Source organism: Cervus elaphus, chromosome 23, assembly GCF_910594005.1.
Source record: "Cervus elaphus chromosome 23, mCerEla1.1, whole genome shotgun sequence".
In the NCBI taxonomy this organism is placed as follows: domain Eukaryota; kingdom Metazoa; phylum Chordata; class Mammalia; order Artiodactyla; family Cervidae; genus Cervus; species Cervus elaphus.
In genome coordinates, this window is record NC_057837.1 from 74,101,485 (window position 1) to 74,127,370 (window position 25,886).

Consider the following 25,886-nt stretch of genomic DNA (forward strand, 5'->3'; position numbering starts at 1 on the left):
CTTCCAGCTGAAAGGTGGGGGGAAGGTGCCTATGGGGGGGGGGTTGGAGCCATATGACAGCCCCCGTCCGGCTGCGGCGTCTCCTTAAGGGGTGCAGCCCGGGCCCCCTCCCCCAAAGCTGCCCGAGGTCCGACCTCCGACTGAAGCGAACCTCCTCTGGGGATTTTCAGCTCTACTTTGCCGAATTTCCTTCCTCTCACGTTCCCATGGGTTCCTTTTCAGGACGGGAAGCAAGATCACCCTCCTTTCTTTCCCGTTTCCCTTTCCTCTGGGTACCCTGGGATAGCTGTGAGGTTTCCAGGGTGGGGCAGAGGGGAGTCTCTCTAGTCAGCTCTGCTAGCTTCCCCAGTGAGGCCTCAGGAATGGGGTCCCAGCGGCCGAATCCCCGGCGCCGTGGCGCGGACACTGCGGACGCGCTGCGGTGGGTGCGGAGACTCGCTAGGAGCAGAGGGGCTTGGAGCGAGTCCTCTGGCGGCTCTCGCTCTCCCCCGCCCTCCTCCGCGGTTTCCCTGCTCCGAGGTCTTCGAGGCCAGCCACCCCCTCGGGCTCCCAGGCCCCCCGCCGCCCCCCAGCGGTCTCAGCCATCCATCACGGCTGTCAGCCGCCCCCACCCCCCACCCTCCAGCGGCGCTGCGTCCCTTGCGCACTAGCGCGCCTCCTGCTCTGGCTGTCTGCGCTCAGCGCCTTCAAACGCTCCCCTGGGCATTGCTTGACCCTCTGGGCCAAGACTCCTGCAGACCTCCCCTGGGGGATGGCCCAAGGGCCCTAAAGGCTGAAAGCACAGGGTCCTTCAGGGACTGGCAGCCTGGACTTGAAGTCCTCCGGATCCTGGGTCCAAGTCAGAGCCAAGTGGTCGCTTGGGAAGGCTGTGGACATCAGGGTCCCTCATCCTCTGACACCCCTTCTTCCTCCCTGAAGCTGAGTAGGGGCAGGAACTATTGGCTGTCTAACTCATCCATCTCCCCAGTGACCCTGGGGTCAATCCGCAGGCGCCCTCCTCCATAGCAGGTTCAGGCTGCGGGAGGGGGGTGGTTTGGCAAAGTCGAGTCTGCAGCAGAGCCGGGCATCCCGTCGCTGCTCCTAGGGAACGAAGGTGGGGGTGTCATTCCCACATGGGATCCCCTTCAGATGTTTCCACTCTGAGGAGGGGGCTCTGCTCCCCCAGACACAGGGTTTGGTCCAGTCCCCCAGGCCCTGCTTGCCCTACCCTGACGATGGCGCCTTCCTGGGCCACGGGATTTCTGTGGGGTCTCAGGTGGCCTAGAAAAGAGTGTGCAGCAGGACTCCAACTAGGAACTCCCTTCAGTTCTACCCCCTCCCCACAAGTTTTCCAGACTCTGAGTGTAGCAGACTGGTCTGCAGACTTTCTCTCTCTCTCTCTCTGAGTGGCCAGGACCTGAAACTAGAGCGGCCAGGACCTGGGTCAGGCATTTTGGCCCCAGAGAGAGAAAGAAGGCCTCCCAGTGGCACCTGGAGACGGTGATGGGGTGGTCCAAGGACCTCCGGGGCTTGAGGGAAGACCATCAAACCGAGGAAATCCGGCATCTCTGAACTTAGGTTCTTGGAAATGTAGGAGACCTAGGTCCTGACCTCGGGGAGGTGGGAATGACCAGAGAAAGTAGGCTCCTCTGGACTAAAGAACACAAGAATATTGTCTCTGGCTCCCAGGTCTCCATTCCTCTTGGGGTCTGACGCCGTCCCCTACTCCCCTCATCTGACTTGGGGATTCCCCCAGGCCTGGCCCCAGGCCCCCAGGGGAGGCTCCTTAGCCCGCGCCGCTAGTCTGTTTCCTCCCTGGGAGCTCTGGCGGCCGCAGCTTAATTGAAAGCCGATTCGGGCTGAGAGCTCCCAGGGGGCGGGGGCGAGGGCGGGGGCGGAGAGGGCTCAGCCACTGTCTGGCCCGGCCTCTCGCGCGCGCCGCACGGCGATCTCCCAGCCTTCTGACTCCCGGCTAAGGGAATAGGGGCGAGATCCCCCTTCGCGGTCCTGCCCCTCTGAGGGCTCATGAAACTCACCCTTCCCCCTCAACCGGGGTTCCAGGGAGGGGTCGAAATCAGCCCTGGCAGATCAGGCTGGGGCCTGGCGTCCCGTCCAGACGGAGGGTGGAAAAGCGCGATCCAGGACAAGCCCACGAGCTGCCCCCTCCCCTGCCCTCATCTCCTGGCTGGGATCCGGCCCGGAGTCTAGCTCCGCGCTGCGCGCCGCGTTACATAAGCCGCTGCGGGCGCGTGGCCGGCTCTGCTCCGCGCTGCGCTCTCTGCCCGCGCGGTCGCCATGGAGACCGGCGCGGGGCTGCTCCGATGCCCGGTCTCCGGCCAGGACGCCCTCTTTTCCGACCTGCACGCTCCGCGCGCCCCCAGGAAGGAGGAGGGGAGGGGTGTGAAAGGAATGGGGGGCTCTCGTGCCTGACGGTCTTAACCCCGAAGAGCCGCGGGGAGGAGAACGCACAGGAGTCGGGGCCCCTAAATCTTGTCGCTGGGGAAGGAGTGTGGGATAGGGCGGCCAGGGTTGGTGGGGTACCACGTATATTAGTAATATTCGGGATTGTAATAGTAATAGCAATAAGTACACTTATGCGCCCAATACACGCATGCCGAACAAGCATTATTTTACTTAATCCCCACCACAGCCCTGAGTTAAACACGATTATTATCCCTTTGCAAAGTAGGAAATCGAGGTTTAGTTTAAGTGACTTGCCCAATGGGTTGACACAGCCAACGAAGTTGGAACTGGAACCTATATCTTGTTGACTCCAGCCTGTTTTCTTAACCATTAAGAAACGGTTATCATCTCATCTCATCCCCAGCCCTCTAGTTCCTGCTATAATGTGGTGACACGAGGCCTCTTGTCAGCATCTTAAAAATGAAGAGGGACCCACCTTACTTTTTTTTCTCCTGCTCTCTAGCCCCAAAGAGCTCTTCCGAGACCTGAAGGGTCAGGAAGGGTGCCCGGGGTAATTCACCTCAACAGACTTTTTGCTGAGCACCTATTATGCGTGCCAGACTCCCACTGGCAGGACCGGTCTGCTAATCCCAGGAACTCATGTACCTGAGGAGAAGAGTGAGTTGGTAGAGGCCCCATTTGGTGATCAGGAGTTCTTGGCTTGATGAGTGAAGCGGAGGTAGTGGCAGGAGACGGTGGGCGGTGGGTTTCCCTTGAGGACGTGAGGCATCACTTCCACAGTTTTGAGTCAGGATGAGACTGGATTTCTAGCAGGTCATGCTTTGGGGACGGACCCTGGCTGAGAGACTAAGGGAGGTTTTCAGGAGGAGAGGATGGGGAGGATTTGAGCAGAATGGAGATGGAGAGAGAGAGAGAGGTCAGGAGATGAGGGGACAGGAAATTCAGAATATGTAGGGCCTCCACTTCACTTCTGTTTTGGTCATTGGAGTCCAGAGAGATGTCTACTACTGGGATTCAGCCCTGAAAATTGAGAAAGTGTGATGGCTGGAGCCACGGGAGTGTGCCTGTGTGTGTGTGTGTAGGTCTCTTTGAAAGGACCCTCTCCTTAATGCCCTAGAGACTTCCTCCTTGCATGATCTCATCCAGGCACATGGTTCCACACACTTGCTACACAACTTTTCACGGGCTACCCCTGATTCTCATGCCCAGCCTCTCTCCTGGATCCCAGGCTGATCCATATATCCAAGGGCTTCTGGACAAGTTCTCTTGAGTGTCCTACAGTGCCTCACCATCAATCAAATTCAGCCTCTTCCCCACCCCCAGTCTCCCTCTTTTCCCTCCATTTATTAAATAGCACCATCCTCCACCCATTTACCTCTGCTAGAAACCCAGGCATTATCCTAGATCCCTCCTTCTCACATCCTCACGCATCTGGCATAGAAATGTGTGCCAATAATTCTCTAGTTTGCTCACTTTTCCACACTGCTCTGGTCTGGGGTATCATCAGTCCTTGTCCAGATTTCTGAAAGTCCTTAGCTTCTGCATTTTTTTTTTTCCTATTTTTTTGGCATGTGGGATCTTAGTTCCCCAACCAGGGATTGAACCCATCCCCCCTGCAGTGGAAGCATGGTGTCTTAACCACTGGACCATCAGGAAAGTCCCCCCTAAATAACTTCTCTATTCTTCGTCAAAAGGCCAGAGTGATTGCTCTAAAACACAAATTTGTCTACGGTCCTTTTTTGCCTGAAACTCTTCAGTGACTTCCCACTGTCCTCTAGATGAAGTCCAAAATCCTTAACTTGGTTGGCTAGTCACTTAAGGACCCAGCCCACACCTACCTTCCTAGCCTCATTTTCTTCATATGCTTCTCCTCCATCCTCCAGCGCCCCTCCCCCCATTCCCCTTCCTTAGACTCCTCCAGATCAAACTTCTTTCAGGCCCTGTAACCCAGTCCAGCTCGCTCTCACCTCTGGGCCATCGAACACGCTGTTCTGCTGTTCTATCTGCCTGGAACACCCTCCCGGCTCCCTCCCAGTCTAGCTCTTACTCATCCTTCAATTCTCAGCCAATACGTCACTTCCTCTGGGAAGCCTTCCGTGACCCAGACCAGGCTGGGCTGAGTGCTTCTTCCGTGTTCCCACAGTCCATCGTTCATATTCTGCCCCACAACTTACCACTCTGGGTTGGAAACTCCTGGCTATGGGTTTATCTCCCCTGCCTTTGGGTTCCCCAAGGGCAGGGATGGTCTTAGGCTGTGTTTTATTCCCCCACCCCCAGGCCCACACAGGCATGCAGGAGACATCCAGTAAATACACAATGACTGAAGATGAACCAGGGTCACAGGATATGCCAAAGAGGGTCACTTTTCCAAGAGGCAGAGTATCCTGGGGGCCTCAGACTGCAGTGGTCTCTGCCTCCCCTCTAGGAAAGAGCATGCTTCCACCCTCGCCCCCCAAACACCAGAGTGGGCCAGTTTCGGTCAAGGCGGGAACTCTGGAGAGTCTTGGGTGCCCTGATGAATGAAGTAGGGCCCCCCACCCCCAACCAGAGCAAGGAAGTACTTCCACATTCATTAAATACCCTGCACATGTCAGGGAGTGCACTAGGTTTGTTATACAGAACTAAAATTCTGCAAGGGTGGTAGCATTAGCTCGTGTTTTCAGTGTGTGGACTGAGGTTCAGCGAGTTAAAGTGGCCATCCAGCTGGATGCCCCGGCAGACGGGCAACAAACACTTGATGCCAAGTCTCTCACTCCTCTGCCTTCTCAGGTGATGGCAACCCCAAGGAGAGCAGCCCCTTCATCAATAGCACCGACACAGAGAAGGGGAAGGAATATGACGGCAAGAACATGGCCCTGTTTGAGGTGGGTTGCTTGGGGTCCTGGGACTCCCCCCAAGATTCAGCTCCACCTTCATCAGCCGTTCCCTCCCTCCTTCCCTGGGGGCACTGTCCCCTCCTCTCTATCGCTCCCTCAGGTCCGCCTTCCTTGAACCTCCCCATCCCTTCTTCTCTTTCCCTTTCCCCCTGCTCCCCCACATCTTATCCTAACCCCCTCTCTCCCTTCCCCTTTCATCCCAGTCTCAACGGCTTGCCTCCTGGTCCCCATCTCTCTCTGTCTCCTACCACCTGGCTCACCCTCCTCTAGACCCTGGTGCCCCAACACCAACAATTTCCCTCCACAGGAGGAGATGGACACCAGCCCCATGGTGTCCTCCCTGCTCAGTGGCCTGGCCAACTACACAAACCTGCCCCAGGGAAGCAGGGAGCACGAGGAGGCAGAAAACAACGAGGGTGGAAAAAAGAAGCCGGTGCAGGTGAGGGCCTTGGGGAAGAAGGGCTGGGGGAGGACAAAAGGGCTGGAGGAGAGAGAAGGCGGGCGAGGAAAAAGGGATTCAGGTGAAGGGGTGGATGATGGAGACAGAAGGATAGGAGGTGGAGGCGGAGGGAGGGGATGAGGTGTAGAGATGGTGGGGGAGGGAAGGGGGATGAAAGTATGGGGAAGAGGAGAGGGCCTGGGGTGCTGGTAGGGATTGGGGGCAGCAGAGACTGACGCCAGCCTCCCTGGCAGGCCCCCCGCATGGGCACCTTCATGGGCGTGTACCTACCGTGCCTGCAGAACATCTTTGGGGTCATCCTCTTCCTGCGGCTCACGTGGGTGGTGGGCATCGCAGGCATCATAGAGGCCTTCTGCATGGTCTTCATCTGCTGCTCCTGTGTGAGTGACTCCCTCCCCTCGCCTCCCTTCCCTGATAGCTGGGGGTTGAGCGGGCACCTGGGGGTGGGAGGGGAAGGGAAGGGGGGTGGGGAGCACGAGACCTGAGCTTTTTATATGAACCACTGCGTATAATCCTGGAGAGGAAATTAGGTCTGACGGGGCCTTCCAGCCTCTCCCAGGCTCATCCCTGATGGCCATCAACCAGGTGTCACCTGGATCTGTGTGGGTGCAGGTGCTGCAGACTCATTGATAAAAAAAGATAGGTGTACATTAATAAATTAGATCCACCTACAGCCCCACAACAGTTAACATTTTGGTAGGTTTCGACTCACAAGAAAACGGGATGATGGGTCCCAAACAGGTCTGGCTGAATTCTTCCCATTCACTCAAAAAAAAAACCACATGTTCACTAAACACCTACTTTCCGTGACATTTATGCTTCCTCACGTGTGACCTGCGATTCCCCCCTCGACATGTGCAGTAGCCAGTGCCGAAGCTGGTACACCTGCCTATTGAATAAACGAAGAAACAGAGGCTTAGAGAACTGAAGTGACGTGTCTCCTCCAGTCAGACAGCTGGTCAGAGGCCAAGCTGGGGTTTCCAGAGCTCTCTGATGCAAGAGCTTGCGTTCCTTCCATGTGCTGGGTGAAGAAGAGGTTTTTCTGGACAAGAAGGACTTGGCAGGAGTAGGAGTTGGAACCGTACCAAGGAGAAACTCAGTGGAAGAGGACTTGTGGGTTTGGCGGGTGCTTATGGGGTAGCTGCCGCCCTGACGGTGATCTCTGTCCTCACAGACGATGCTGACGGCCATTTCCATGAGTGCAATCGCAACCAATGGTGTCGTGCCTGGTACGTGATGGGGCCGCCTGGAGGGGAAGGGGCCCTGGCCGGGTGGGAGGGGGACCTGGGTGGTTGGAAGGAAGGAGGGGCAGTGCCCAGAGCTATGGGCGCCCTCAGGAACCCCAAGAGGCAATACTGCAGGCCTGGGGCTGGGCTGTGATGTTTGTGGAGTCAGTGGGGGTAGCCTTCTTAAGGGGAGGGGAAGGAGGCTGTTGGTGGTGTTGAACGGGGCGATGAAAAATCTCTTCCCTTTGTCTGAGACCCTCTTCACCATCATCCTGTTTTTGGAGCCATGACCTCCTTAGAGGGGTAATTAGCAACATGGTAATTAGTGCTGTAAAACCCACTCAGTGTTTGGCTGGGTCTTCCGCTACAGCCTGTAAGGCTTGTGAGGCCCAGGGCAACCCCCTTCCCACCACTGTCTCTGATCCCCCCCTCACCCCTTACAGCAGCCCAGGGTCCCTTGAACCTCTTGCCAATACTGGATTCTTTCTGCAGCTGGCGGCTCCTACTACATGATTTCCAGGTCTCTGGGTCCAGAGTTTGGGGGTGCCGTGGGCCTCTGCTTCTACCTGGGCACCACGTTTGCTGGGGCCATGTACATCCTGGGCACCATTGAAATCCTGCTGGTAAGAGGGTCCGGGGAGGAGGTGTGGGTTGCGGGCTGGCAGTCAGTTAACAGATACTCCCTGGACACCTCCTGTAGACTGGGTCACTCAGTAAGGCCAGAGGGATATCAGATGTGGTTCTGTCTTTAAAGAGTTCACAGTCTAGTTGGGGAGACAGGATACACTAATTATGTAACGTGAACAGCTGTCGTTTATCAGGCACCCACTGTGCTCTCAGCAGAGTTCCAAGTGCTTTACAGTCATTAGCTTGAATCCTCACGAGGTTTAAGTATTATTATGCCCATTTTACAAATGAGAAGCTCAGAGAGGTGAGACGACTTGCTCAAGGTCACTCGGCGACTGACTGGCAAGAGGTGGGTCAGGAAGAGTACAGTCATGGTAGAAATGATAACAGTCATGTCCCTCAATGATCGCCTACTACGTGCCAGGGGGCAGTGCTAGGCACTCTGTGGATGTGAACGGTAGAGGGCAGAGGCTGGCGGGTTGCTGAGAAGAAGGAGCTGAGAAAGAGATGTCAGAAGCAGTGACTGATGAGCAGTCAGGGCCCTGGGCAGTGTCTGAAGTGGACAGCTGCTGACTTGGGTCTCAGTTCTTCCTGCCCCTGCAGGAGGAAGTGGGAGCTGAAGGTTCCTTGGTATATAGAGAGCCAGGCTGACATTTCCCAGACACATATTCTACCCAGGCCCCGTGGCTGGCCATGTGTCGTTTTATTTTATTCTCACAACTCTTGCATGAGTTAGATATCTTCATTTTACAGGTGAGGAAGGCGAGGCTCAGAGAGTTAAAGGGGCATGTGGAAGGGACGTGAAACTGTGTCTTTCTGACTCTGAAGCCTGTGCATGTCCACCCGACTGCATTGCTTTAGAGAACTAGAACTAACAGATGTTTCAGCTTCTGGCTTGGGGACAGATTGGAGAAGTCCAGAGTCAGGAAGGATAGATGGGGAATAAAAGACCCAAGAAGCCAAATTGTGAGAGAATAATAATAGACCTATATGGCTTTTACAAAATTAAAAAATTATTATAAAAGTAATTCTACCCATTGAATTGGAAAATTTAAAAAGATAAATTGGAAAAAATCAAAGACTGTTAAAAGGGAAATAACAATCTCCTGAAGAAAGTCATCATTAACGTTTTGGCGTATCTTCTAGTTTTTGTGTTTCTTTATGATATTGCATTTTGTCTTTATAAAACTATAGATTTCTCTAATAGTTCAAAACTTTCTTTGCAAATATCACTTACAACTGAAAATATCTTTTGTAACAATATAAATATATTAATATTTCATATAGAAAATATGGAAAATACAGATGTGCAAAAAGAATAAAGATTATTCACATTTTTACCATTCAGGGGAAACGACTGTTAACATTTTGATGTATCTACACACAGACAGACATATATACACACGTATGTGTGTATATATTCACATGTAAGTACACATATATATATTTACAAAAATGAGATAAGACACATTCTCTTTAAAAATAGATTGTTTTTATCCAGTCTAACAGGGATAGCTTTTTAAAGTTGGTTCATATAAATCTTTGTTGTCCTTTTTAGTAGCTACATAATCTATTTGGAAATACCATGATTAATTTACCCAAACCTCTAGGGATGAATGTCTAATTTATATCTGCCTTTCTAATTAAATAATAAAGACAATAAATAATCATTAATACTTATACTTGATAACACAAATGATAGAAATTAATAATTTCTCCTAGCATTTTTGCAGTATCATCTTTTAATGACTGTATAATGACTATATATAGTCTTCGTGGGACAGACCCTATCATTGGATGTCTTTCCTAGTCTCGGATTACTGTAAATATGCTGTGAAGAGTTATCTTTTTCTCCAAAGCCCTGCCTGCGCCTCAGGTTATTTCCTTGGGGTGGTTCTTCGTTGGTCCCCACGGGGTTGCCTGCTTGACCGCCGCACCCCTTTCCCACAGGCTTACCTCTTCCCAGCCATGGCCATTTTTAAGGCAGAAGATGCCAGCGGGGAGGCGGCAGCCATGCTGAACAACATGCGTGTGTATGGCACCTGTGTGCTCACCTGCATGGCCACTGTGGTGTTTGTGGGCGTCAAGTACGTCAACAAGTTCGCCCTCGTCTTCCTGGGCTGTGTCATCCTCTCCATCCTGGCCATCTATGCTGGGGTCATCAAGTCTGCCTTCGACCCACCCAACTTCCCGTAAGTGCGGCTGCTCTGCGCGTCAGGCACCCTCCCCCTCCTCCCGGGCTGGTTTCAGGGTCTTCACACTAGTCTCTGCCACCCCCAGCCTGCCCCTAGCCCTCAGAATCAGAGTGGTTGTGGATCCAGAGTAAACTCTCTTGGGAGGGAAAACCTCTCCTGATTTCAGGTAAATCTCTTTAGGGTGGGGTAAGTTTTTTTAGAGGTGGGCACAGTTTCCCTTGCAAGGGTCAACTGCTTGCTGGTGAGCTGGGCTTCCCAGGCGGCTCAGAGGTAAAGAATCCACCTGCCAAGCAGAAGATATGGGTTCAACCCCTGGGTTGGGAAGATCTCCTAGAGGAGGAAATGGCAACCCACTCCAGTATTCTTGCCTGGAAAATCCCATGGACCGAGCAGCCTGGCAGGCTACAGTTCATGGGGTCACAGAGTTGGACACGAGTGAGCACGCTCACTCAGGTGGAGTTAGGAAGAGTCAAGTGGAAAGATTTCTGAAGGGATGACCAGTCCATGTGAGGGAAAGCTTTCTTGGGTGGGGAACAACCTTATGGAATGAGACAACCTCTTAGTATTAAACACCTTCTCTATCGTAGGACAGGACACAGAAGAGAGGGTCTACGGGCTCAGGTCCCTCTTGGTTCAGCCTGTCTCCCTAGGACACATTTCCCTACATAACACAGTTCAGAAGACTGGCACATTGAGACTGCTGTCCGTGGTGCTGAAACAGCCTCGCAGGAAAGCAGTGGTTCTCTGCCCTGGCTCATACTAGAGTCACTTGGGAGGGAGGAGATTCCCTAGCGGACCAGTGGTTAGGAGCCTTGAAAAAATGCTGATCCTGGGCTCCATCCCAATTAAGTGGAAATCTCTGGATGTGGGGCCCTGGCATCTGTGTTTCTTCGTGCTCCCCTGGCAGTTCTACCATGAAACCAGGGCAAGGTTACATCCCTCCCCACCTTCCTCCCTTGTTTCTCTCCCTAGGATCTGCCTCCTGGGGAACCGCACACTGTCTCGCCATGGCTTTGATGTCTGTGCCAAGCTGGCGTGGGAAGGAAATGAGACAGTGACCACACGGCTCTGGGGCCTTTTCTGCTCCTCCCGATTCCTCAACGCCACCTGTGATGAGTACTTCATGCGAAACAATGTCACGGAGATCCAGGGCATTCCTGGCGCTGCCAGTGGCCTCATCAAAGGTCTGAGGGAGGGAAGAGGTCTGGTGTCCAGGGAACACTGCAGGGATTGTGGACTAATCAGTTAGGATTAAGGGACTCTCTTTGGGATTCAGTTAAATTCGATCCATTTTAATTGAGCACCTACTCTGGGCCATGTTCTATCCTTGGGATCACAGAGGGGTAGAGATGAAAGGGAACCCTTGCGTGCCTTTTCATTTAGTGGGAAAGAAAGCCATCAGTTTGGCGAGTATTCACTAAGCACCTGCTAAATGCCTAGCGCTGTGCTGAGCATCAGGAACACAGCATAAATAAGTCACAGTTCTTGGCCTCAAGGAGTTTAATAGCAGAGACAGATGTAATAGCAAATAAATTATGACATGTGTAGATGTGCATTCAATGAACAGAGTTCTCCCAAGGGAGGGAGTGGTCATGTGTATAAGGTGGTAAGACAAGGCCTCCTGGATTCATCTGAGAAGGGTTTTGAAGACCAAATAAGAGGCTTTCAACTATACAAGGGGAATAAGGGAATTACAGGCAGAAGAACAGCTTGCCTAAAAGCATGCAAACACAGAAGGGCATATTGTGCCCTTCCAACCATGAGTAATTTGGTATGACTGGGGCATAAAGTGCAAGGGAAGGAGGGGCAAGAAATGATGTCGGGGAGACTGACATGAGCCAGACTGTGGTCAGCCCTGGAAGCCATGTTGAAGAGTTTGGACAGTGTTCTGAGGGTGATGAGGAGCCGCCAAAGGGTTCTGAGTAAGAGGTGGACATGGTCAGTTTGTTGTTTCTGAAGGTTCACTCCAGCTGCTAATGTGGATGGGTTCAGAGCAAGGAGGGAACTGAGTCAGGGAGTCTAGGAGGAGGCTGATGCTGAGTCCCGGTGAGAGATGATGGTTTTCTTACTGAGAGTGGTGGATGACAGCAAAGTGGTTCTCCATCAGGCCTGTTTTGCTCACCGCCCCCCTGCCCAGGAGACAGGTGGCAACATCTAGAGACATTTTTAGTTGTCACAACTGAAGAGTTATTACTGGTATCTGGTGCGTAGAGGCTGGGATGTGGCTAAATACCCTACAACATGAGAGGACAGCTCCCCCCCACACACACACAAAGAATTGCCTGTTCTTATCATAGTTATCACTACAAGTTAATAGCACCAGAGTGGAGAAACACTAGAAAGGCAAGAAGGGGTGTATTTGAGAAATATTTAGGAGGAATAATGGATAGGAGTTGGAGATGGTTTTGAAACAGAGATGGGGAAAGGCAATAGTTGTGGGCAATGTCTGTATCGATGGTGGTGCCTTTTACCAAGATAAGGGGTAAAGGAAAGGAGCCGTTTGCCATGAGTGGGTGGCAAGATCAGTTTGGGACCTATTGAATCAGTCTGAGATAGGTCTTTGTTGTCTATGTTCCCCAGTAGATTGGACCGTTTGAGAGCAAGGACTAGATCTGATTCATGTGCAAAGCCCCTGGTCCAGAGCAGGAGCTTAGGAAATGTTGGTGGAAATAAGAGCTGGTTAATTTTGACCCTTCTTTTTGTCCGCCCTGCCTCCTGGCCCCAGAGCTCTGGCACCCTGATATCTGAGAGTCATGTCTCCCCCACAGAGAACCTATGGAGCTCCTACCTGACCAAGGGGGTGATTGTGGAAAGGCGTGGGATGCCCTCGGCAGGCCTGGCAGATGGTACCCCCGTCGACATGGACCATCCCTATGTCTTCAGCGATATGACCTCCTACTTCACCCTGCTGGTCGGCATCTACTTCCCCTCAGTCACAGGTGAAGGGGAGCTCAGAGAGGGAAGACTCTGCCTGGGAGTGGATGGGTAGGGAGAAAGTCAATCATGATGTGGGGAATTTCTTAGTCCAGTAGCCCCATTACATAAGCAGGAGCCAGTTCACCTCCCACTGGACAGGTGAGGGGATTAAAGCCTGGAGTAGCCAAGTAACACGCACAAGCTCTCACACAAGTCAGGCCAGGACTAGACTCCTGGGTTCATGACTCGGAGGCTGGTGTCCTTTGTCTGGTCTCCCACGGCTCCTGTCCTAGCTGCTCCTCTGTTCACAGGGATCATGGCTGGTTCTAACCGCTCTGGGGACCTGCGGGATGCCCAGAAGTCAATTCCCACTGGCACCATCCTGGCCATCGCCACCACCTCCGCTGTCTGTATCCTGCACGGCTGGGCGGGGACCACTGTGGGTGGGGAGGGCTAGACGGAGGGTCTCTGAAGCTGCTGCCTCATCTGGCTGGTTCAGGAGGGGTGGGGAGGATGGAGAATGCCACCCTGGGGATTCTCCTTCATCCTCTGCTGCAGACATCAGCTCCGTGGTCCTGTTCGGGGCCTGCATCGAGGGGGTCGTCCTTCGGGACAAGTAAGTAAGGGGCTCAGGGACGATCCTGTTCTGGGGAGGGTGGGGTGGGCATCAGGGGGCTGGGTTCTGGGAAGCAGAACCCACGTGGTACAACCTCTGCTTGCACATTCCAGGGCCAGGATCCCCTCTGCCTACTGAGGCAGCACCTTCTGTTTTAAGACAGTGCCAAATGGTCAGTTTGTTGCTCCTGAAGGCTCACTCTGGCTGCTAATGTGGATGGATTCCTCGCAGGGAGGGAACTGAGTCAGGGAGTCTCAGGGAGTCTAGGAGGAAGCCAAATGGCACTGTCTGAAAAACAGAAAAAGCTCTTCTTGATTCTCATACTGCATCACGTCACCATGTGATGAGGCCAGAATCCCCATTTTCCAGATGGAGACACAGTTTAAGATATATGCCCAGGATGATGCAGTCTTGTACAATTGACCATGTACTCAAATCATTATTAGGGGGGAGGGGCAAGACAAGGGGAGGGTGTTAAAAGGTACAAACTACTCTGTGTAGAAGCAATAAGCTGCAAGGATATACTGTTCAGCACAGGGGATACAGCCAATATTTTATTAATAACTAAATGAGGTATGACTTCTAAAAATTGTGGATCACTATGTTGTAAACCTGAAACTTATATAATCTTATGTACATCAACTATATCTCAATTAAAAAAAAAAATTGAGTTGCCACTAGTACTAAGTTCCAGGCACTGTGCTAAGCATTTTACATACATTATCTCCTCATTCCTGCCACCAATCATATGAGATAGGCTTATAATGATCTTCATTTTACAGCTGAAGGAACTGAGACATAGAGAGGTTGAATGTCTTGCCCAAGGTCACACAGACAGCCCACGTCATCAGGGGCTTTGTCTGTCCCTTCACCCCTACACAGCCAAGCCCCGTGGTGGACGTATGGCTGGCTGCGCAGTTGGCATTGGAAACCTTTGGAAATCTAGGTGGCATTGCCCACCCAGCATCTCCTATCTTTACTGCTCCCTTCCAGGTTTGGCGAAGCTGTGAACGGCAATCTGGTGGTGGGCACCCTGGCCTGGCCGTCCCCCTGGGTTATTGTCATCGGATCCTTCTTCTCTACCTGCGGGGCTGGGCTGCAGAGCCTCACGGGGGCCCCTCGCCTGCTGCAGGCCATCTCCCGCGATGGCATAGTGCCCTTCCTCCAGGTCAGTGGTGGCAAGGCGTGGGCCGATAGTCCACCCCCTATGCCAGCCAACCAGGCCCTGCCCAGCGAGGCCACCCGGTGAGCAGAGGCCACAGCAAGCCTCGAACTGCCTTCTGGTCCCTTCCTCTCTGTGATGCCACTACGAAAAATGGGACTTGGCCCATCCTCAGGGCCATCTCTTTGGGCAGGGTTGTCTGCTCTTAGGGAGAAAAATAAATGCTCCTCCTTGGGCCCTGTGACTGGGCAGGGACTCAGGGAGACAGCCAAAGGGCAAATGAGAGGAGGGTGCTCTCTGTGGTTCTTTAAAAATATATGTATATGATGAACTCCGTCACGGCTGCTTGCTGGCCGCCTGGAGCTGCTCCTCCATCTGTCCCCTCCTGTTCCCCTTCAGGGATCATCTGAACTTCCCTGCACTCGGGTACCAATGTCAGGGTGGGAAAGATACAGCAAAAACCTGGTATCCCCTTGGGTCCCTTTAAAGGATGAGAGGCACAGCATCCCTCTCTCTGCCTCTCCTGTACTGGTCCCCAGGACTGGAGGAGCGAGACAAGAAGTCCCTAGGGTCTCAGGCCCCTGTGATGGTTGCTGTATCCTCAGGTTTTTGGCCACGGCAAAGCCAACGGAGAGCCAACGTGGGCCCTGCTCCTCACTGCCTGCATCTGCGAGATTGGCATCCTCATCGCATCCCTGGACGAGGTCGCCCCCATCCTCTCTATGTGCGTCCTGGCCTCCTGCCCTCCCCATCAGCTCTGGGGATGCTCCAGCTGTGACCCTGGACAGCCCCCCTGAACCACTTTAATGAGCCCAGTGTCGTAGAAACATGTCCTCTGTTGTACAGATATTCATCCCACGTGCACTGGGGCATGCTGTAAGGGGATCTGGCCTTTGAACCCCTTCCTACGCGTCAGAACATGACTCGGCCGCCTCCCCGGTCTCTTCCTCCCTTCCCCCCTTTCCTCTCCCTGTGAGTCTGTCTCTGCCTCTCCTGCATCTCTGCCTCTCCGGGGCCTTTCTGTGTTCTAGGTTCTTCCTCATGTGCTATATGTTTGTGAACCTGGCCTGCGCGGTACAGACACTGCTGAGGACGCCCAACTGGCGGCCACGCTTTCGATATTACCACTGGTGGGTGCCTGTCCGCCCCCGCCACCTCATCCCACAGGACCATCCTCTCCCTGGCCCCTCACCCCAGCCTATCCCCTCCAGGTCTCAGGATCCTCAACTCCAGCTTTCGTAGCCCAAGTAGCATGAGGAAAGTCCTGGTGAAGGTCTAATTATAATGACAAGTAATAACAGAAGACAGCATAAACAGTCCCAGCTAGAATCCCTCTCATGTCCATAGTGCTCAACACCTGTCAGTCTTGATGAGGAAGCCTCAGTTTCCCCAGCTGTGAAATGGGACAGTAACTGCACCTACCTCACAGGCACCTCTGAGCCTTACAGTGCTTAGGGCACAGAAGGTGCTTCTTGTGTGGGGCCGGACTTCTGCCCATTCTGCTTGATGGTTCCTGATCCCCACAACAGGCTGGTGGGACAGACGGGGCGGGTACGATCATGCTTATTCTACCAAAAGGAAATGGAGGCTCCGGTGGAGAAAGGGATGGGCCCAAGGTCACCCCCGCCCCAAGGCTATGGCACACCTAGACCAGAGCCCAGGCTGCCTGCCTCCCTCCCACCTTGGCACCCCTGCTGCACCAGAGCCTCGTCCCATGTTCCTTCTGGGAGATCTTGCCTCCAACCCTCCCCAGAGACCCCTGCCCTCAGAAACCACCTGGCAGGGTGGTCTGCCAGGGCCTGAGGCACTGGGCCGGGGCAGTGTGGTGACCAAGGAGCTGGGTGGGGCCCTGTCTGCGGCTGCTCATCCACCCAGAGGCTCCAGATTCTGGTGGTGCTCCTGGAGATGATGGCGTGGGCTCCCCTAGCCCTGGCCATAGCCTCCCAGGTCTGGCCCAGGCCCTCCCTGCCCCATCTAACTCTCGCCGTCTGAGCCCTGGGCACCAGTGAGAACCCCGCCAGGGGCTCAGAGGCCGGGTCTCCCTCCCGCTGTCCAGGACACTCTCCTTCCTGGGCATGAGCCTCTGCCTGGCCCTCATGTTCATCTGCTCCTGGTACTACGCCCTGGTGGCCATGCTTATTGCTGGGCTCATCTACAAGTATATCGAATACCGCGGGTAAGGCGGGGCGAGGCTGAGCGACGGGAGGGGGGCGAGGAGGGGAGAGAGGTGATGGGAGCTTGGGGGGTAGGGGTGGGGTTAAGGCCAAAAGGGAGAGAAGATGGGGAGAATGGAGAGGAAAGCGTGAGGGGGTGAGACAGGAGCAGAGGGAGGTGCTGAGGCTTTGAGAAATGGAGGCGGCCAGGAGCCACCGCCCTTCTGAGCCCGAGGTGGACGGCTCTGGCTCCGCGCTGTGGGGTGGGTGCTTCTCCCTGGCACTCCCCGGCTTTCTGCCTCTCTTGATCCCCCCTTCCCGGCCCCCAGGGCAGAGAAGGAATGGGGCGATGGGATCCGAGGCCTGTCTCTCAGCGCTGCTCGCTACGCCCTGCTGCGCCTGGAAGAAGGGCCCCCTCACACCAAGAACTGGAGGTGAGTGATGGCGACCAAAGGGGAAGGCAGCGGGGCCTGACCCACCCCGCCTGCTTCCTTCTGCTCTGGCTGAGTGGTGTCCAGCCTCATCTGAACCCTTCCCCCCCTGAACCCTTCCCCTCTGTAACGCTGAGGCTGAGCTGAGGTTCCACACATTTGTTCTCCAAAACCCTACCTGCCATGCCAGTTTCTAAGCATCTATCCATCCCTCCATTCATCACATCATTTGTTAAAAAAAACACATATGAACACATGATCTATGCACCGCCCCCTTCCAGTCTCCAGGGACGTAGTGAGCTCACAGTTCCCTGGAGAAGGCATGTGCCCAGACAGGTAAGTGGAGTATCAGAGAGCATTCGCCCTAGGAGAGGTGGGATCATCCACTTTGAGAGTTAACAGGGCCTCTTAGAAATCTCTAGATTAGTAACAATCTCTCTTATTGGTTTCCCTGGTGGCTCAGATGGTAAAGCATCTGCCTACAATGCTGGAGACCCGGGTTTGATCCCTGGGTTGGGAAGATCCCCTGGAGAAGGAAATAGCAACCCACTCCAGTATTCTTGCCTGGACAGTCCCACGGACAGAGGAGCCTGCTGGGCTGCAGTCCATGGGGTCGCAAAGAGTCAGGCACGAGTAGAACTTCACTACTATTACTACTATTTGATTCACGTGAAAACCAGGGCTTAGGGAAGGTCTCAGGGGTTGTGGAAGGCAAACCTAGAGCCAGAATCTTCCCCTCCCGCCTCTCAGCCCAGGTGCCTTCTAACTGCTTGCTCTGCAAGCCCTTCTTCTCCTTCAGGTTCAATTTGCTAAGAGTAAAGTCTGGAACTCTGGAATGAGGACATCGTGGACTTGTCCTCACTCATGTCTACTAAACTGGCCTTTTAGAGACTGGAGTTTTGCACAAATAGTCTGTGAATCTTTAAATGCTTAGCACAGGATCTAGCCCAGAGTAGGTGCTTAGAGGATGCTATCAAACTCATGGTTGGCTGGGGAGGCTAAATGAATAAGGAAATGAACAGATAAATAGATGGGTAGATAGCTGAGTGAATACATGTATGGGAGTGTGGTTGGGTGAATAGATGAATGTGTGGATGGATGGTGGTAGGTGGATGTGAGGGTAACTGAATGAATAATGCATGTGTTGGTAAATTAACATGGATGTGAATGGATAACCGAAGGATAAAATAGATGGATGGGTAGGTGGATAGATGGATGGATGGGTGGTTGAGTGAGATGGTACATGGGTGGGTGGGTGGATGGATGAATGCATGGGTGAGTGAGATGGATGCAGAGATGGATGGGTGGGTGGATGGAGAGATGTGTGGGAGATGACTGGATGGGTTGATAACCTAAGGACATGGGTGGATGGATGTTTAGGGGGATGGGAGTATAGAGGACAGGCAGTTAGTGTACGGAGTATGGGTGTATGAGTTACGGTGCTTGGGGAGGTGGTGGATGGATCACGTGATCTTGCACCCGCTTCAGGCCACAGCTGCTGGTGCTGGTACGTGTGGACCAAGACCAGAACGTGGTCCATCCACAGCTGCTCTCGCTGACCTCCCAGCTCAAGGCAGGGAAGGGCCTGACCATTGTGGGCTCTGTCCTTGAGGGCACCTTTCTGGATAACCATCCCCAGGCCCAGAGGGCAGAGGAGGTGAGTATAGGCCTTGCTGGGGGGCATGTGGCAGTTGGGAAGACAGCCCCTTGCTCCTTTCCACTTTCTTCTTACCAGCTCTGCCATGAGCTGGGGCTCAGGCTTCTCTGTCCTCCTCCTCAGAAGTTGTGTCCAAGGGCTCAGTGACTAAGTTCCTTAGAATCCAACCTGCAGAACCCAAGATGATCAGGGCCAGAAGGGCCCATTTTATGGATAAGGAAACTGAGGCTTAGAGAAGTCAGGTCATTTGTTTAAGGACAGAAAGCAGAGACTCAAAACCTAGACTCCTATTGCAGCTTTCTTCTGCCAAAGAATAAATCTTTTAAAGCATTTTCACATTGGTGGATTCTTCCAGTTTCCACACCACATGGGGTTGACAGGGTAAGTATCCAGTGTAGCACAGGAAGAGACCAAGGCCCAGAGAGGGAAAGCAGCTTGCTGAAAGTCACAAAGCTGGCTGCAAGCATAGCAGGATTTGAACCCAGGTCCTGGGGGCTGGATTACCTGCTCTCGTTCCTGTCTACTGGTCATTGCTCACGGAGCAGTGGGCAGTGCCAGTGTGAGCTGGGGCAGCCGGGGTCTGCAGTAAGTGGCACTAACAGGTGTCTGGTGGGTGGCAGAGGAAGTGGGTTCTGTCTGTGATTCAGGCCTCTCTCCCCTCGGGGCCATGGTTAGAAGTGGATAGGGGAAAGCGGGCCTCAGGGAGGTGAGATGACATGGGGTGGGGCACCCCTAATGGCTTGTGACAGCCTCTGTTTCTGCCTCACTGGGCCGTTCACACAGATCTGTCAGGGCCCAGGGCTGGAGGCCTACACTGGTCACTTTAATTCAACATGCAGTGGCTGCACATGTCCTGGGTACCAGACACTGGGGTAGGCCCCGGGGGACACGGAGAGGTGGAAGACCAAACCCCACCCCTCAAGGGGGTCACAGGCTGGTGGGGGAGACAGAACATACACAGAAGGCTCCCCAACCCATCTGAAGTTGACAGGTGCTACCTTAGAGTTAATAACTACAGAGTAAGAGAACGTGTTGATGATCTCTCAGGCTGTATACTAAGCTCTACTCACAACATATTATGTCATTCTCCCTCTTCCTAAATGAGGTAGCTATCACAACACCCATTTGACAGATGAGAAAACTGAGGCTCACAGAGGGAAGTGATTTGCCCAAGGTTACTCTGCTCTTATTTTCAGCCACTGCATGCTGAATTAACAGACTGGGGCAGAGGCAGAAATTGGAGCCCTTTCTGTTTGACATTAGGGGATTGGTTAAGAGTGTGAAGGATGGAGTCAAACCCCTGGATTTGAACCTCTACAATAATATCCATTATCCATATGCCCTGAAGCAAGTATTAATTTCTCTGAGCCTCAATTTCCTTAGCTATAAACTGAGAGTCATAAAAATGATTCCTTCATTACACAGATTGAATACATGTTTTAAATGCCTACTATTATGCTAACTTAAAAAAATCGTTAAAATCAAATTGCCCGGCTAAGCAGAGGAGACTAGTTTCATTCTGGTCTGGGTGGAGGGGTGGTGTCTGAAGAAGGTGATGGTTGAACTGGGCCAGGCAGGGTGTCATGGACAACCTGGGGGAGGGGGGTCTGGGGGGTGGGGGAGAGCTTCCCCAGGGAATCTGTGAGCCATGGCAGGGTGATGGCAAGCACGGGGTCTGATCATGAAGAGCTTTGCTTGAGTAGCGGGGAATAGGGGCCATAGGTGATGAGGTGCCAGGGGCTGACACGATCAGAGCTGAGCTTCAGGAAGATCGGGATGATGGAGAGGAGAGATGGGAGGTGGGGGGGTGCTGCAAGGGGCTGAGCGGGGCCAGGGAGGCCTGGGCCTGAGGCTGGTCCTTTTCTGATCCCTGCCACCGCAGTCCATCCGGCGCCTGATGGAGGCAGAGAAAGTGAAAGGCTTCTGCCAGGTAGTCATTTCTTCCAACCTGCGAGATGGCGTGTCCCACCTGATTCAGTCCGGGGGCCTCGGCGGGCTTCAGCACAACACCGTGCTTGTTGGCTGGCCCCGCAACTGGCGACAGAAGGAAGACCATCAGACGTGGAGGAACTTCATCGGTAGAGCAGGCTGGGCTGGGAGTGGCGGGGGGGGGGCTGCGTGGAGGTGGGTTCTCCTTCTTTGGGCCTGGGGACCGCTTCCCAGGCATCACAAGTATGGATTCAGCATGTGCAGGTGATGGCGTTCAAGGCTGGCCAGGTGCCAGACACTGTGCTGGGTGCCCAGGGCCTCAGGTGTGAAGGAGACAGACTTGGCTCTTTGCAGGGCTCAGAACCCTGCAGGGAAGGCAGTGCAGGCCAGTGGGAAGACCTACAGCTTTGAAGTCACCACTGAGGCGCGGGTCCAGATCAAACCTCTGGCCCTTCGTTGCTGTGTGATTGTTCACAAGTTTCCCCCCCTCTCTGAGCATCAGATTCCTTGGTAGTAGCGGATAATAAGTCATATAGTAACTAGCACTTAACGGACTGCGTTCCGTGTGCCAGACAAGTGGCGGCTTTCTCTAAGTCTCAGATTCTCTCAGCAGGCCTGTGAGGGCCAGGCATGGCTGTCTCTGTTTTAGTGGCGTGAAACTGAGGCACGGAGAGATGAAGGTCATGGCAGCTGGTAAACCCTGAGGCTGCTTTATCAGTAGATCCCAGTTAGAGGGTGGCTGGGAGGATTAAGTGAGCGCTGCAGGGTCGCCTTCTTAATCAGAAAGGGCAGGTATCCTTATTACCACTTGACCAGTAGGGAAACTGAGGCCCAGAGAGGTTTTTTTTTTTTTTTTTTTTTTTTGCCAAGTTCAAACTAGGCCCAGGAAGATGGGGCTTTTCTGACTTATCAGTCCAAGGCTGAGGCGGGAGGCAGGACGGGGAGGCGTGCTGGGCGCCAGGAGGGGACCAGGGTCCCTGTTTGTCCGTCTGCCATCTCCTTGGCCTCCCCCAGAGCTGGTTCGGGAAACCACGGCCGGTCACCTGGCCCTGCTGGTCACCAAGAATGTCTCCATGTTCCCCGGGAACCCCGAGCGCTTCTCTGAAGGCAGCATTGACGTCTGGTGGATCGTGCATGACGGCGGCATGCTGATGCTGCTGCCCTTCCTGCTGCGGCACCACAAGGTGCGTGTGCGTGCGCGGTCCCGTGTGCGTGTGCTCGTGGCCGCGCGCGGTCCCGTGTGCGTGTGCTCGTGGCCGCGCGCGCTCCCGTGTGCACGTGCTCGTGGCCACGTGCGCGGGGGGCTCCCGGGCTCCCGCCCTGCCCGCCTCCGTGTGAGAGCCTGGGAGAGGGCTCCAGTCACCTCCTTTATTCTGAGGTGTTGGGGACTGACTGTGGCTCCCCTGGCAGATGTCCTTGAATTATAGAGGAGAGCCGTGTTTAACTCAAGCGAGTGATGCTTCAATGGGAGGGGGGCCCCTCACCTAAGCAGGGGCATTTTTGTAGGGAGTGGCCGCCGAGATAGAGCATTGGTGGGCTACCTGGATGTGTGGGAAGGTGGGTAGGAAGGGTGAGGGGCGAGGTCTGGCCCTGGGTCTCCGCATGGCATCTGGACTGGACCTTCCTGGGTCCCCTTCATCTCTCCAGGTTTGGCGGAAGTGTAAGATGCGAATCTTCACCGTGGCCCAGATGGACGACAATAGCATCCAGATGAAGAAGGACTTAACCACATTTCTGTACCACTTACGTATCACCGCAGAGGTCGAGGTGGTGGAGATGGTGAGTCCCCAGGAGCTGCCTCTGACGCTTTGGAGTCCCGCTGGCCTCTTTGCCCTTGAGCCCAGAACCAAATAGGGGAACCCCAGTACCCATCAGTTTGTGATGCTAGGGTCCTCCCCCCATCCCCCAATCAGCTTTTGACTGTGCTGGGTCCCAGTTGTGGTACCTGAGGTCTATTTTTGTGGCGGGTGGCATCTTCAGTTACAGCCTGTGAACTTTTAGTTGTGGCATGGGGGATCTAGTCCCCTGACCAGGGCACCCCCATCCACTTTTAAGCCTCTCACATGTTCACCCAAGAGCCTTCCACCCATCCATCCATCCACCCACTCACCCACCCTGCCTTGTCTCCTTTATAAGAATAGACATTCAGGGCAAGCATGTGTATCCTAGAAAGCACCTTATCTGTAATTGAGTGTCCCTATAAATAAAATCCTGCTAGACTCAAAAAAAAAAAAAAATAGACATGTCTAATAATGCTGACTATGTGTGAGGCACTGTTCTATGCATTTTATATATACATTACTTCTCACAGCAATCAATGAAATAGATGCAGTTATCCAATTATCAGTGTTTCCATTTTACAGATTAGGAAGTTGAGGCACAGAAACATTAAGTAATTTGCCCCAAACGTGCACCAAGTGGCCGAGCCAGGATTCAAACTCAGGCAGACTGGCTCTAGAGTCCATGCTTCTAGCAGTTACACTCTAAAGCCTCTCGTCTGTCCATTCTGCTCAGCACCATTTACTCGTTCCTCTAATGGTATATTCATTAATCTGCCCATATATTCATTAATGTATTTATTCACTCACTCACCCATTCATTCATATGTGCATGTATTCATTCATCTGTGTTCCTTTTTAAACTTCTTCCTGCTCTCCATTCACCCAGGTAATTAATTAATCAACTCATTCATTCATTCACCCATTCATTCACCCAGTCCTGGGCTTGGCTGAGGAGGGAATGAGCTGCCTCGCCTTCAAAGAGCATCGCCCCCTGCTTTGTCCTAGGTCATTGGACAGGGAAGCCCTAGGCTGGCAGCAGGAAGGGGGCCTGCCTCCCTCTTCTTGGCCTCGCACCTGAGCTCGGAGCTCATGCTCTCCTCCCTGCCCCTCTCCCCCGTCCCACCCCTGCCTACCCACAGCATGAGAGTGACATCTCCGCTTACACCTACGAGAAGACCTTGGTGATGGAGCAGCGTTCCCAGATCCTCAAACAAATGCATTTAACCAAGAATGAGCGGGAGCGGGAGGTGAGGTTGCCCTGGCTGGGCTTGGAGTGTCTTAAGCTGCTGCCAGCCCTGGGGCTGCACAGGTTTGGGATGGCCCACTCCTGGCTGCTGGCATTGCCGCCTCCTGGCACTGGTTCCCCGGCAGCAAGGGTGCACGCTGCAGCTGCCTCTCTCCAGCCTCCCAGCCAGGATGCAGAGGGGCTTTGGCGAGGGTGACAGATCTTCCACTCTCGACGTGACTTCTGGGGCCCAAGGGAGAAGAGTGGAAGCTAAATGTGTATGGATGATGATTCCTCAGGGGTGTGGGCTGCCAGTGTGGGGGACAAGGTATCTTATGATAGACCCTTAGAGAGTGAGTAATGAGTGGATATTTCAGGATACAGCTGATGATGAGAGCTGGGGGCAAACCTCCTAGGGTGTGGATGGTGTGTTCTCAGGGCTAACGGTGATGAGCTCTCATGGGGTAAGGCTGGCTGTAAGATCTCCCCATGTGGGTAACGTGGGCCCACCCGCCCTCCGGTGTTTGGATGAAAGCCTCACCCCAGCGAGTGGGGTCCTCGGGGCGGGGGACAGAAGAGCTCTCGGAGGTGGGTGACAGTGCAGTTGTCAGAAGTGGGACGTGCACCGACCAGCCAGAACTGGCCCTGAGGTAGAGCTCAGCTGGGCCAGGTGTCAACCCTTTGGTCCCTGGGGAGTGGGGAGGCCAGGGGTACTGGAGAGGAGTTGGAGTGGCCATATCCACGGGGCAATAGCTATTTGGTGTGGAAGCATCGCAGTATTTTAACAACTGGTAGGTCCCAAAAGTGCACGTCCTGGCTGAACATCAGCGTTGAGGGTAGCTCTTTGCAGGGCATGGGTAGTGATTTCCATGGCACCAACCTGTGTCCCTCCCTAGATCCAGAGTATCACAGATGAGTCTCGTGGCTCAATCCGGAGAAAGAATCCAGCCAACACGCGGCTCCGTCTCAACGTCCCAGAAGAGACAGCTGGTGACAGTGAGGAGAAGCCGGAAGAGGAGGTATGCAGCTCGGGTGGTTTGGCTGCAACCAGTGGGAGCAGAACCTTTGGCCTCCAAAGGAATCACATGCCTTCTTTCATCCCTCAGGTGCAGCTGATCCATGACCAGAGTGCTCCCAGCTGCCCCAGCAGCTCACCGTCTCCAGGGGAGGAGCCCGAGGTGGAGGGCGAGGCAGATCCAGAAAAAGTGCATCTCACCTGGACCAAGGACAAGTCCGTGGCAGAGAAGAACAAGGGCCCCAGTCCTGTCTCCTCTGAGGGCATCAAGGACTTCTTCAGCATGAAGCCGTACGGGCCTGGGGGCTAAGGGCTGGGGTCTGGGGTGAGCCTACAGGGTCTTTGCTCCCCGTGGAAAGCAAATGAGCAGAAGGGGTCCTGGTCTGGTAGTCGGAAGGCCCAGCCCAGACCTCTCCTTGGTTGCCCCGTCTGAGGACTCAGGTTGGGCTTGATTGCTAAGGGTCAGAACGCACAGGTGCAGGCAGTGGAAAGGCGAAGGCTGGGGGGCTGGGAGCGCAGGACTAGTCTGCACACAGGGTGTTGATGGTGGCTCAAGTCCTCAGCTTCTCCTGCTTTTTCTGACCCCTCTCCTTTTTCTTCCTCTCTTTGCTTCTCTTATGTTTCCTGAAGGGAGTGGGAGAACTTGTAAGTGCTTCAGAATTTTTAAATTCTCTCCTAGGTTGGCCAGGTTCCCTACTCTTCTCACTCTGCCATGAACCCTCAACTCGCGCCCCTGACCTCTGGGGTCTCTGAGTAGCCCAGCTTGGAGTGGTCTAGGGTTGGTGGTCCCTGGCTTGCAAGGAGCAGATCCCAGCAGCCCAGTGCTGGGGGCGGGGGAGGTGCTGGAAGGGGCGACTGGATCCAAGTCCCCCCTCTCTCCTAGCCTTACGTGCCCTCCTCCTCCCTGGCTTCCTCCCGCAGGAACCAATCCAACGTGCGGCGCATGCACACGGCCGTGCGGCTGAACGAGGTCATCGTCCAGAAATCCCAGGGTGCCAAGCTTGTTTTGCTCAACATGCCTGGGCCTCCCCGCAACCGCAACGGTGACGAAAACTGTATCCTGGGCTTAAAATTGGGAGGAAGGAGGGAGGTGGACGTCAGGGGACTTAGGTCCTAGCCCTGGGAAGGAAGGGCTGAGCCGGGTCCTCTTCAGAATCAGCACCTAGGACAGGGACGCGAGCCCGGCGATCTGCGGGCGCCCAACGGGAACCTGA

The 25,886-nt window shown here is 54.0% G+C and overlaps 1 protein-coding gene across 3 annotated transcripts in view; it reads left to right on the plus strand.

Annotated features, from left to right (window-relative positions):
• SLC12A5 (solute carrier family 12 member 5) overlaps positions 1–25,886 on the plus strand; it is a 36,799-nt gene that overhangs the window by 8,252 nt on the left and 2,661 nt on the right. For 2 of the 3 annotated variants that reach the window (XM_043883471.1, XM_043883473.1), the window contains exons 2-25: positions 5,173–5,267; positions 5,587–5,718; positions 5,973–6,119; positions 6,914–6,968; positions 7,458–7,588; positions 9,543–9,784; positions 10,760–10,971; positions 12,556–12,726; positions 13,015–13,113; positions 13,262–13,319; positions 14,313–14,487; positions 15,087–15,205; positions 15,513–15,611; positions 16,538–16,657; positions 16,964–17,068; positions 18,554–18,722; positions 20,605–20,800; positions 21,666–21,835; positions 22,299–22,430; positions 23,572–23,679; positions 24,554–24,676; positions 24,764–24,963; positions 25,303–25,317; positions 25,594–25,727. In XM_043883471.1, the coding sequence (XP_043739406.1) occupies positions 5,173–5,267; positions 5,587–5,718; positions 5,973–6,119; positions 6,914–6,968; positions 7,458–7,588; positions 9,543–9,784; positions 10,760–10,971; positions 12,556–12,726; positions 13,015–13,113; positions 13,262–13,319; positions 14,313–14,487; positions 15,087–15,205; positions 15,513–15,611; positions 16,538–16,657; positions 16,964–17,068; positions 18,554–18,722; positions 20,605–20,800; positions 21,666–21,835; positions 22,299–22,430; positions 23,572–23,679; positions 24,554–24,676; positions 24,764–24,963; positions 25,303–25,317; positions 25,594–25,727 (3,207 nt within the window). The remainder of the gene's footprint in view (positions 1–5,172; positions 5,268–5,586; positions 5,719–5,972; positions 6,120–6,913; positions 6,969–7,457; positions 7,589–9,542; positions 9,785–10,759; positions 10,972–12,555; positions 12,727–13,014; positions 13,114–13,261; positions 13,320–14,312; positions 14,488–15,086; positions 15,206–15,512; positions 15,612–16,537; positions 16,658–16,963; positions 17,069–18,553; positions 18,723–20,604; positions 20,801–21,665; positions 21,836–22,298; positions 22,431–23,571; positions 23,680–24,553; positions 24,677–24,763; positions 24,964–25,302; positions 25,318–25,593; positions 25,728–25,886) is intronic. The other variant, XM_043883472.1, reaches the window with a different exon arrangement.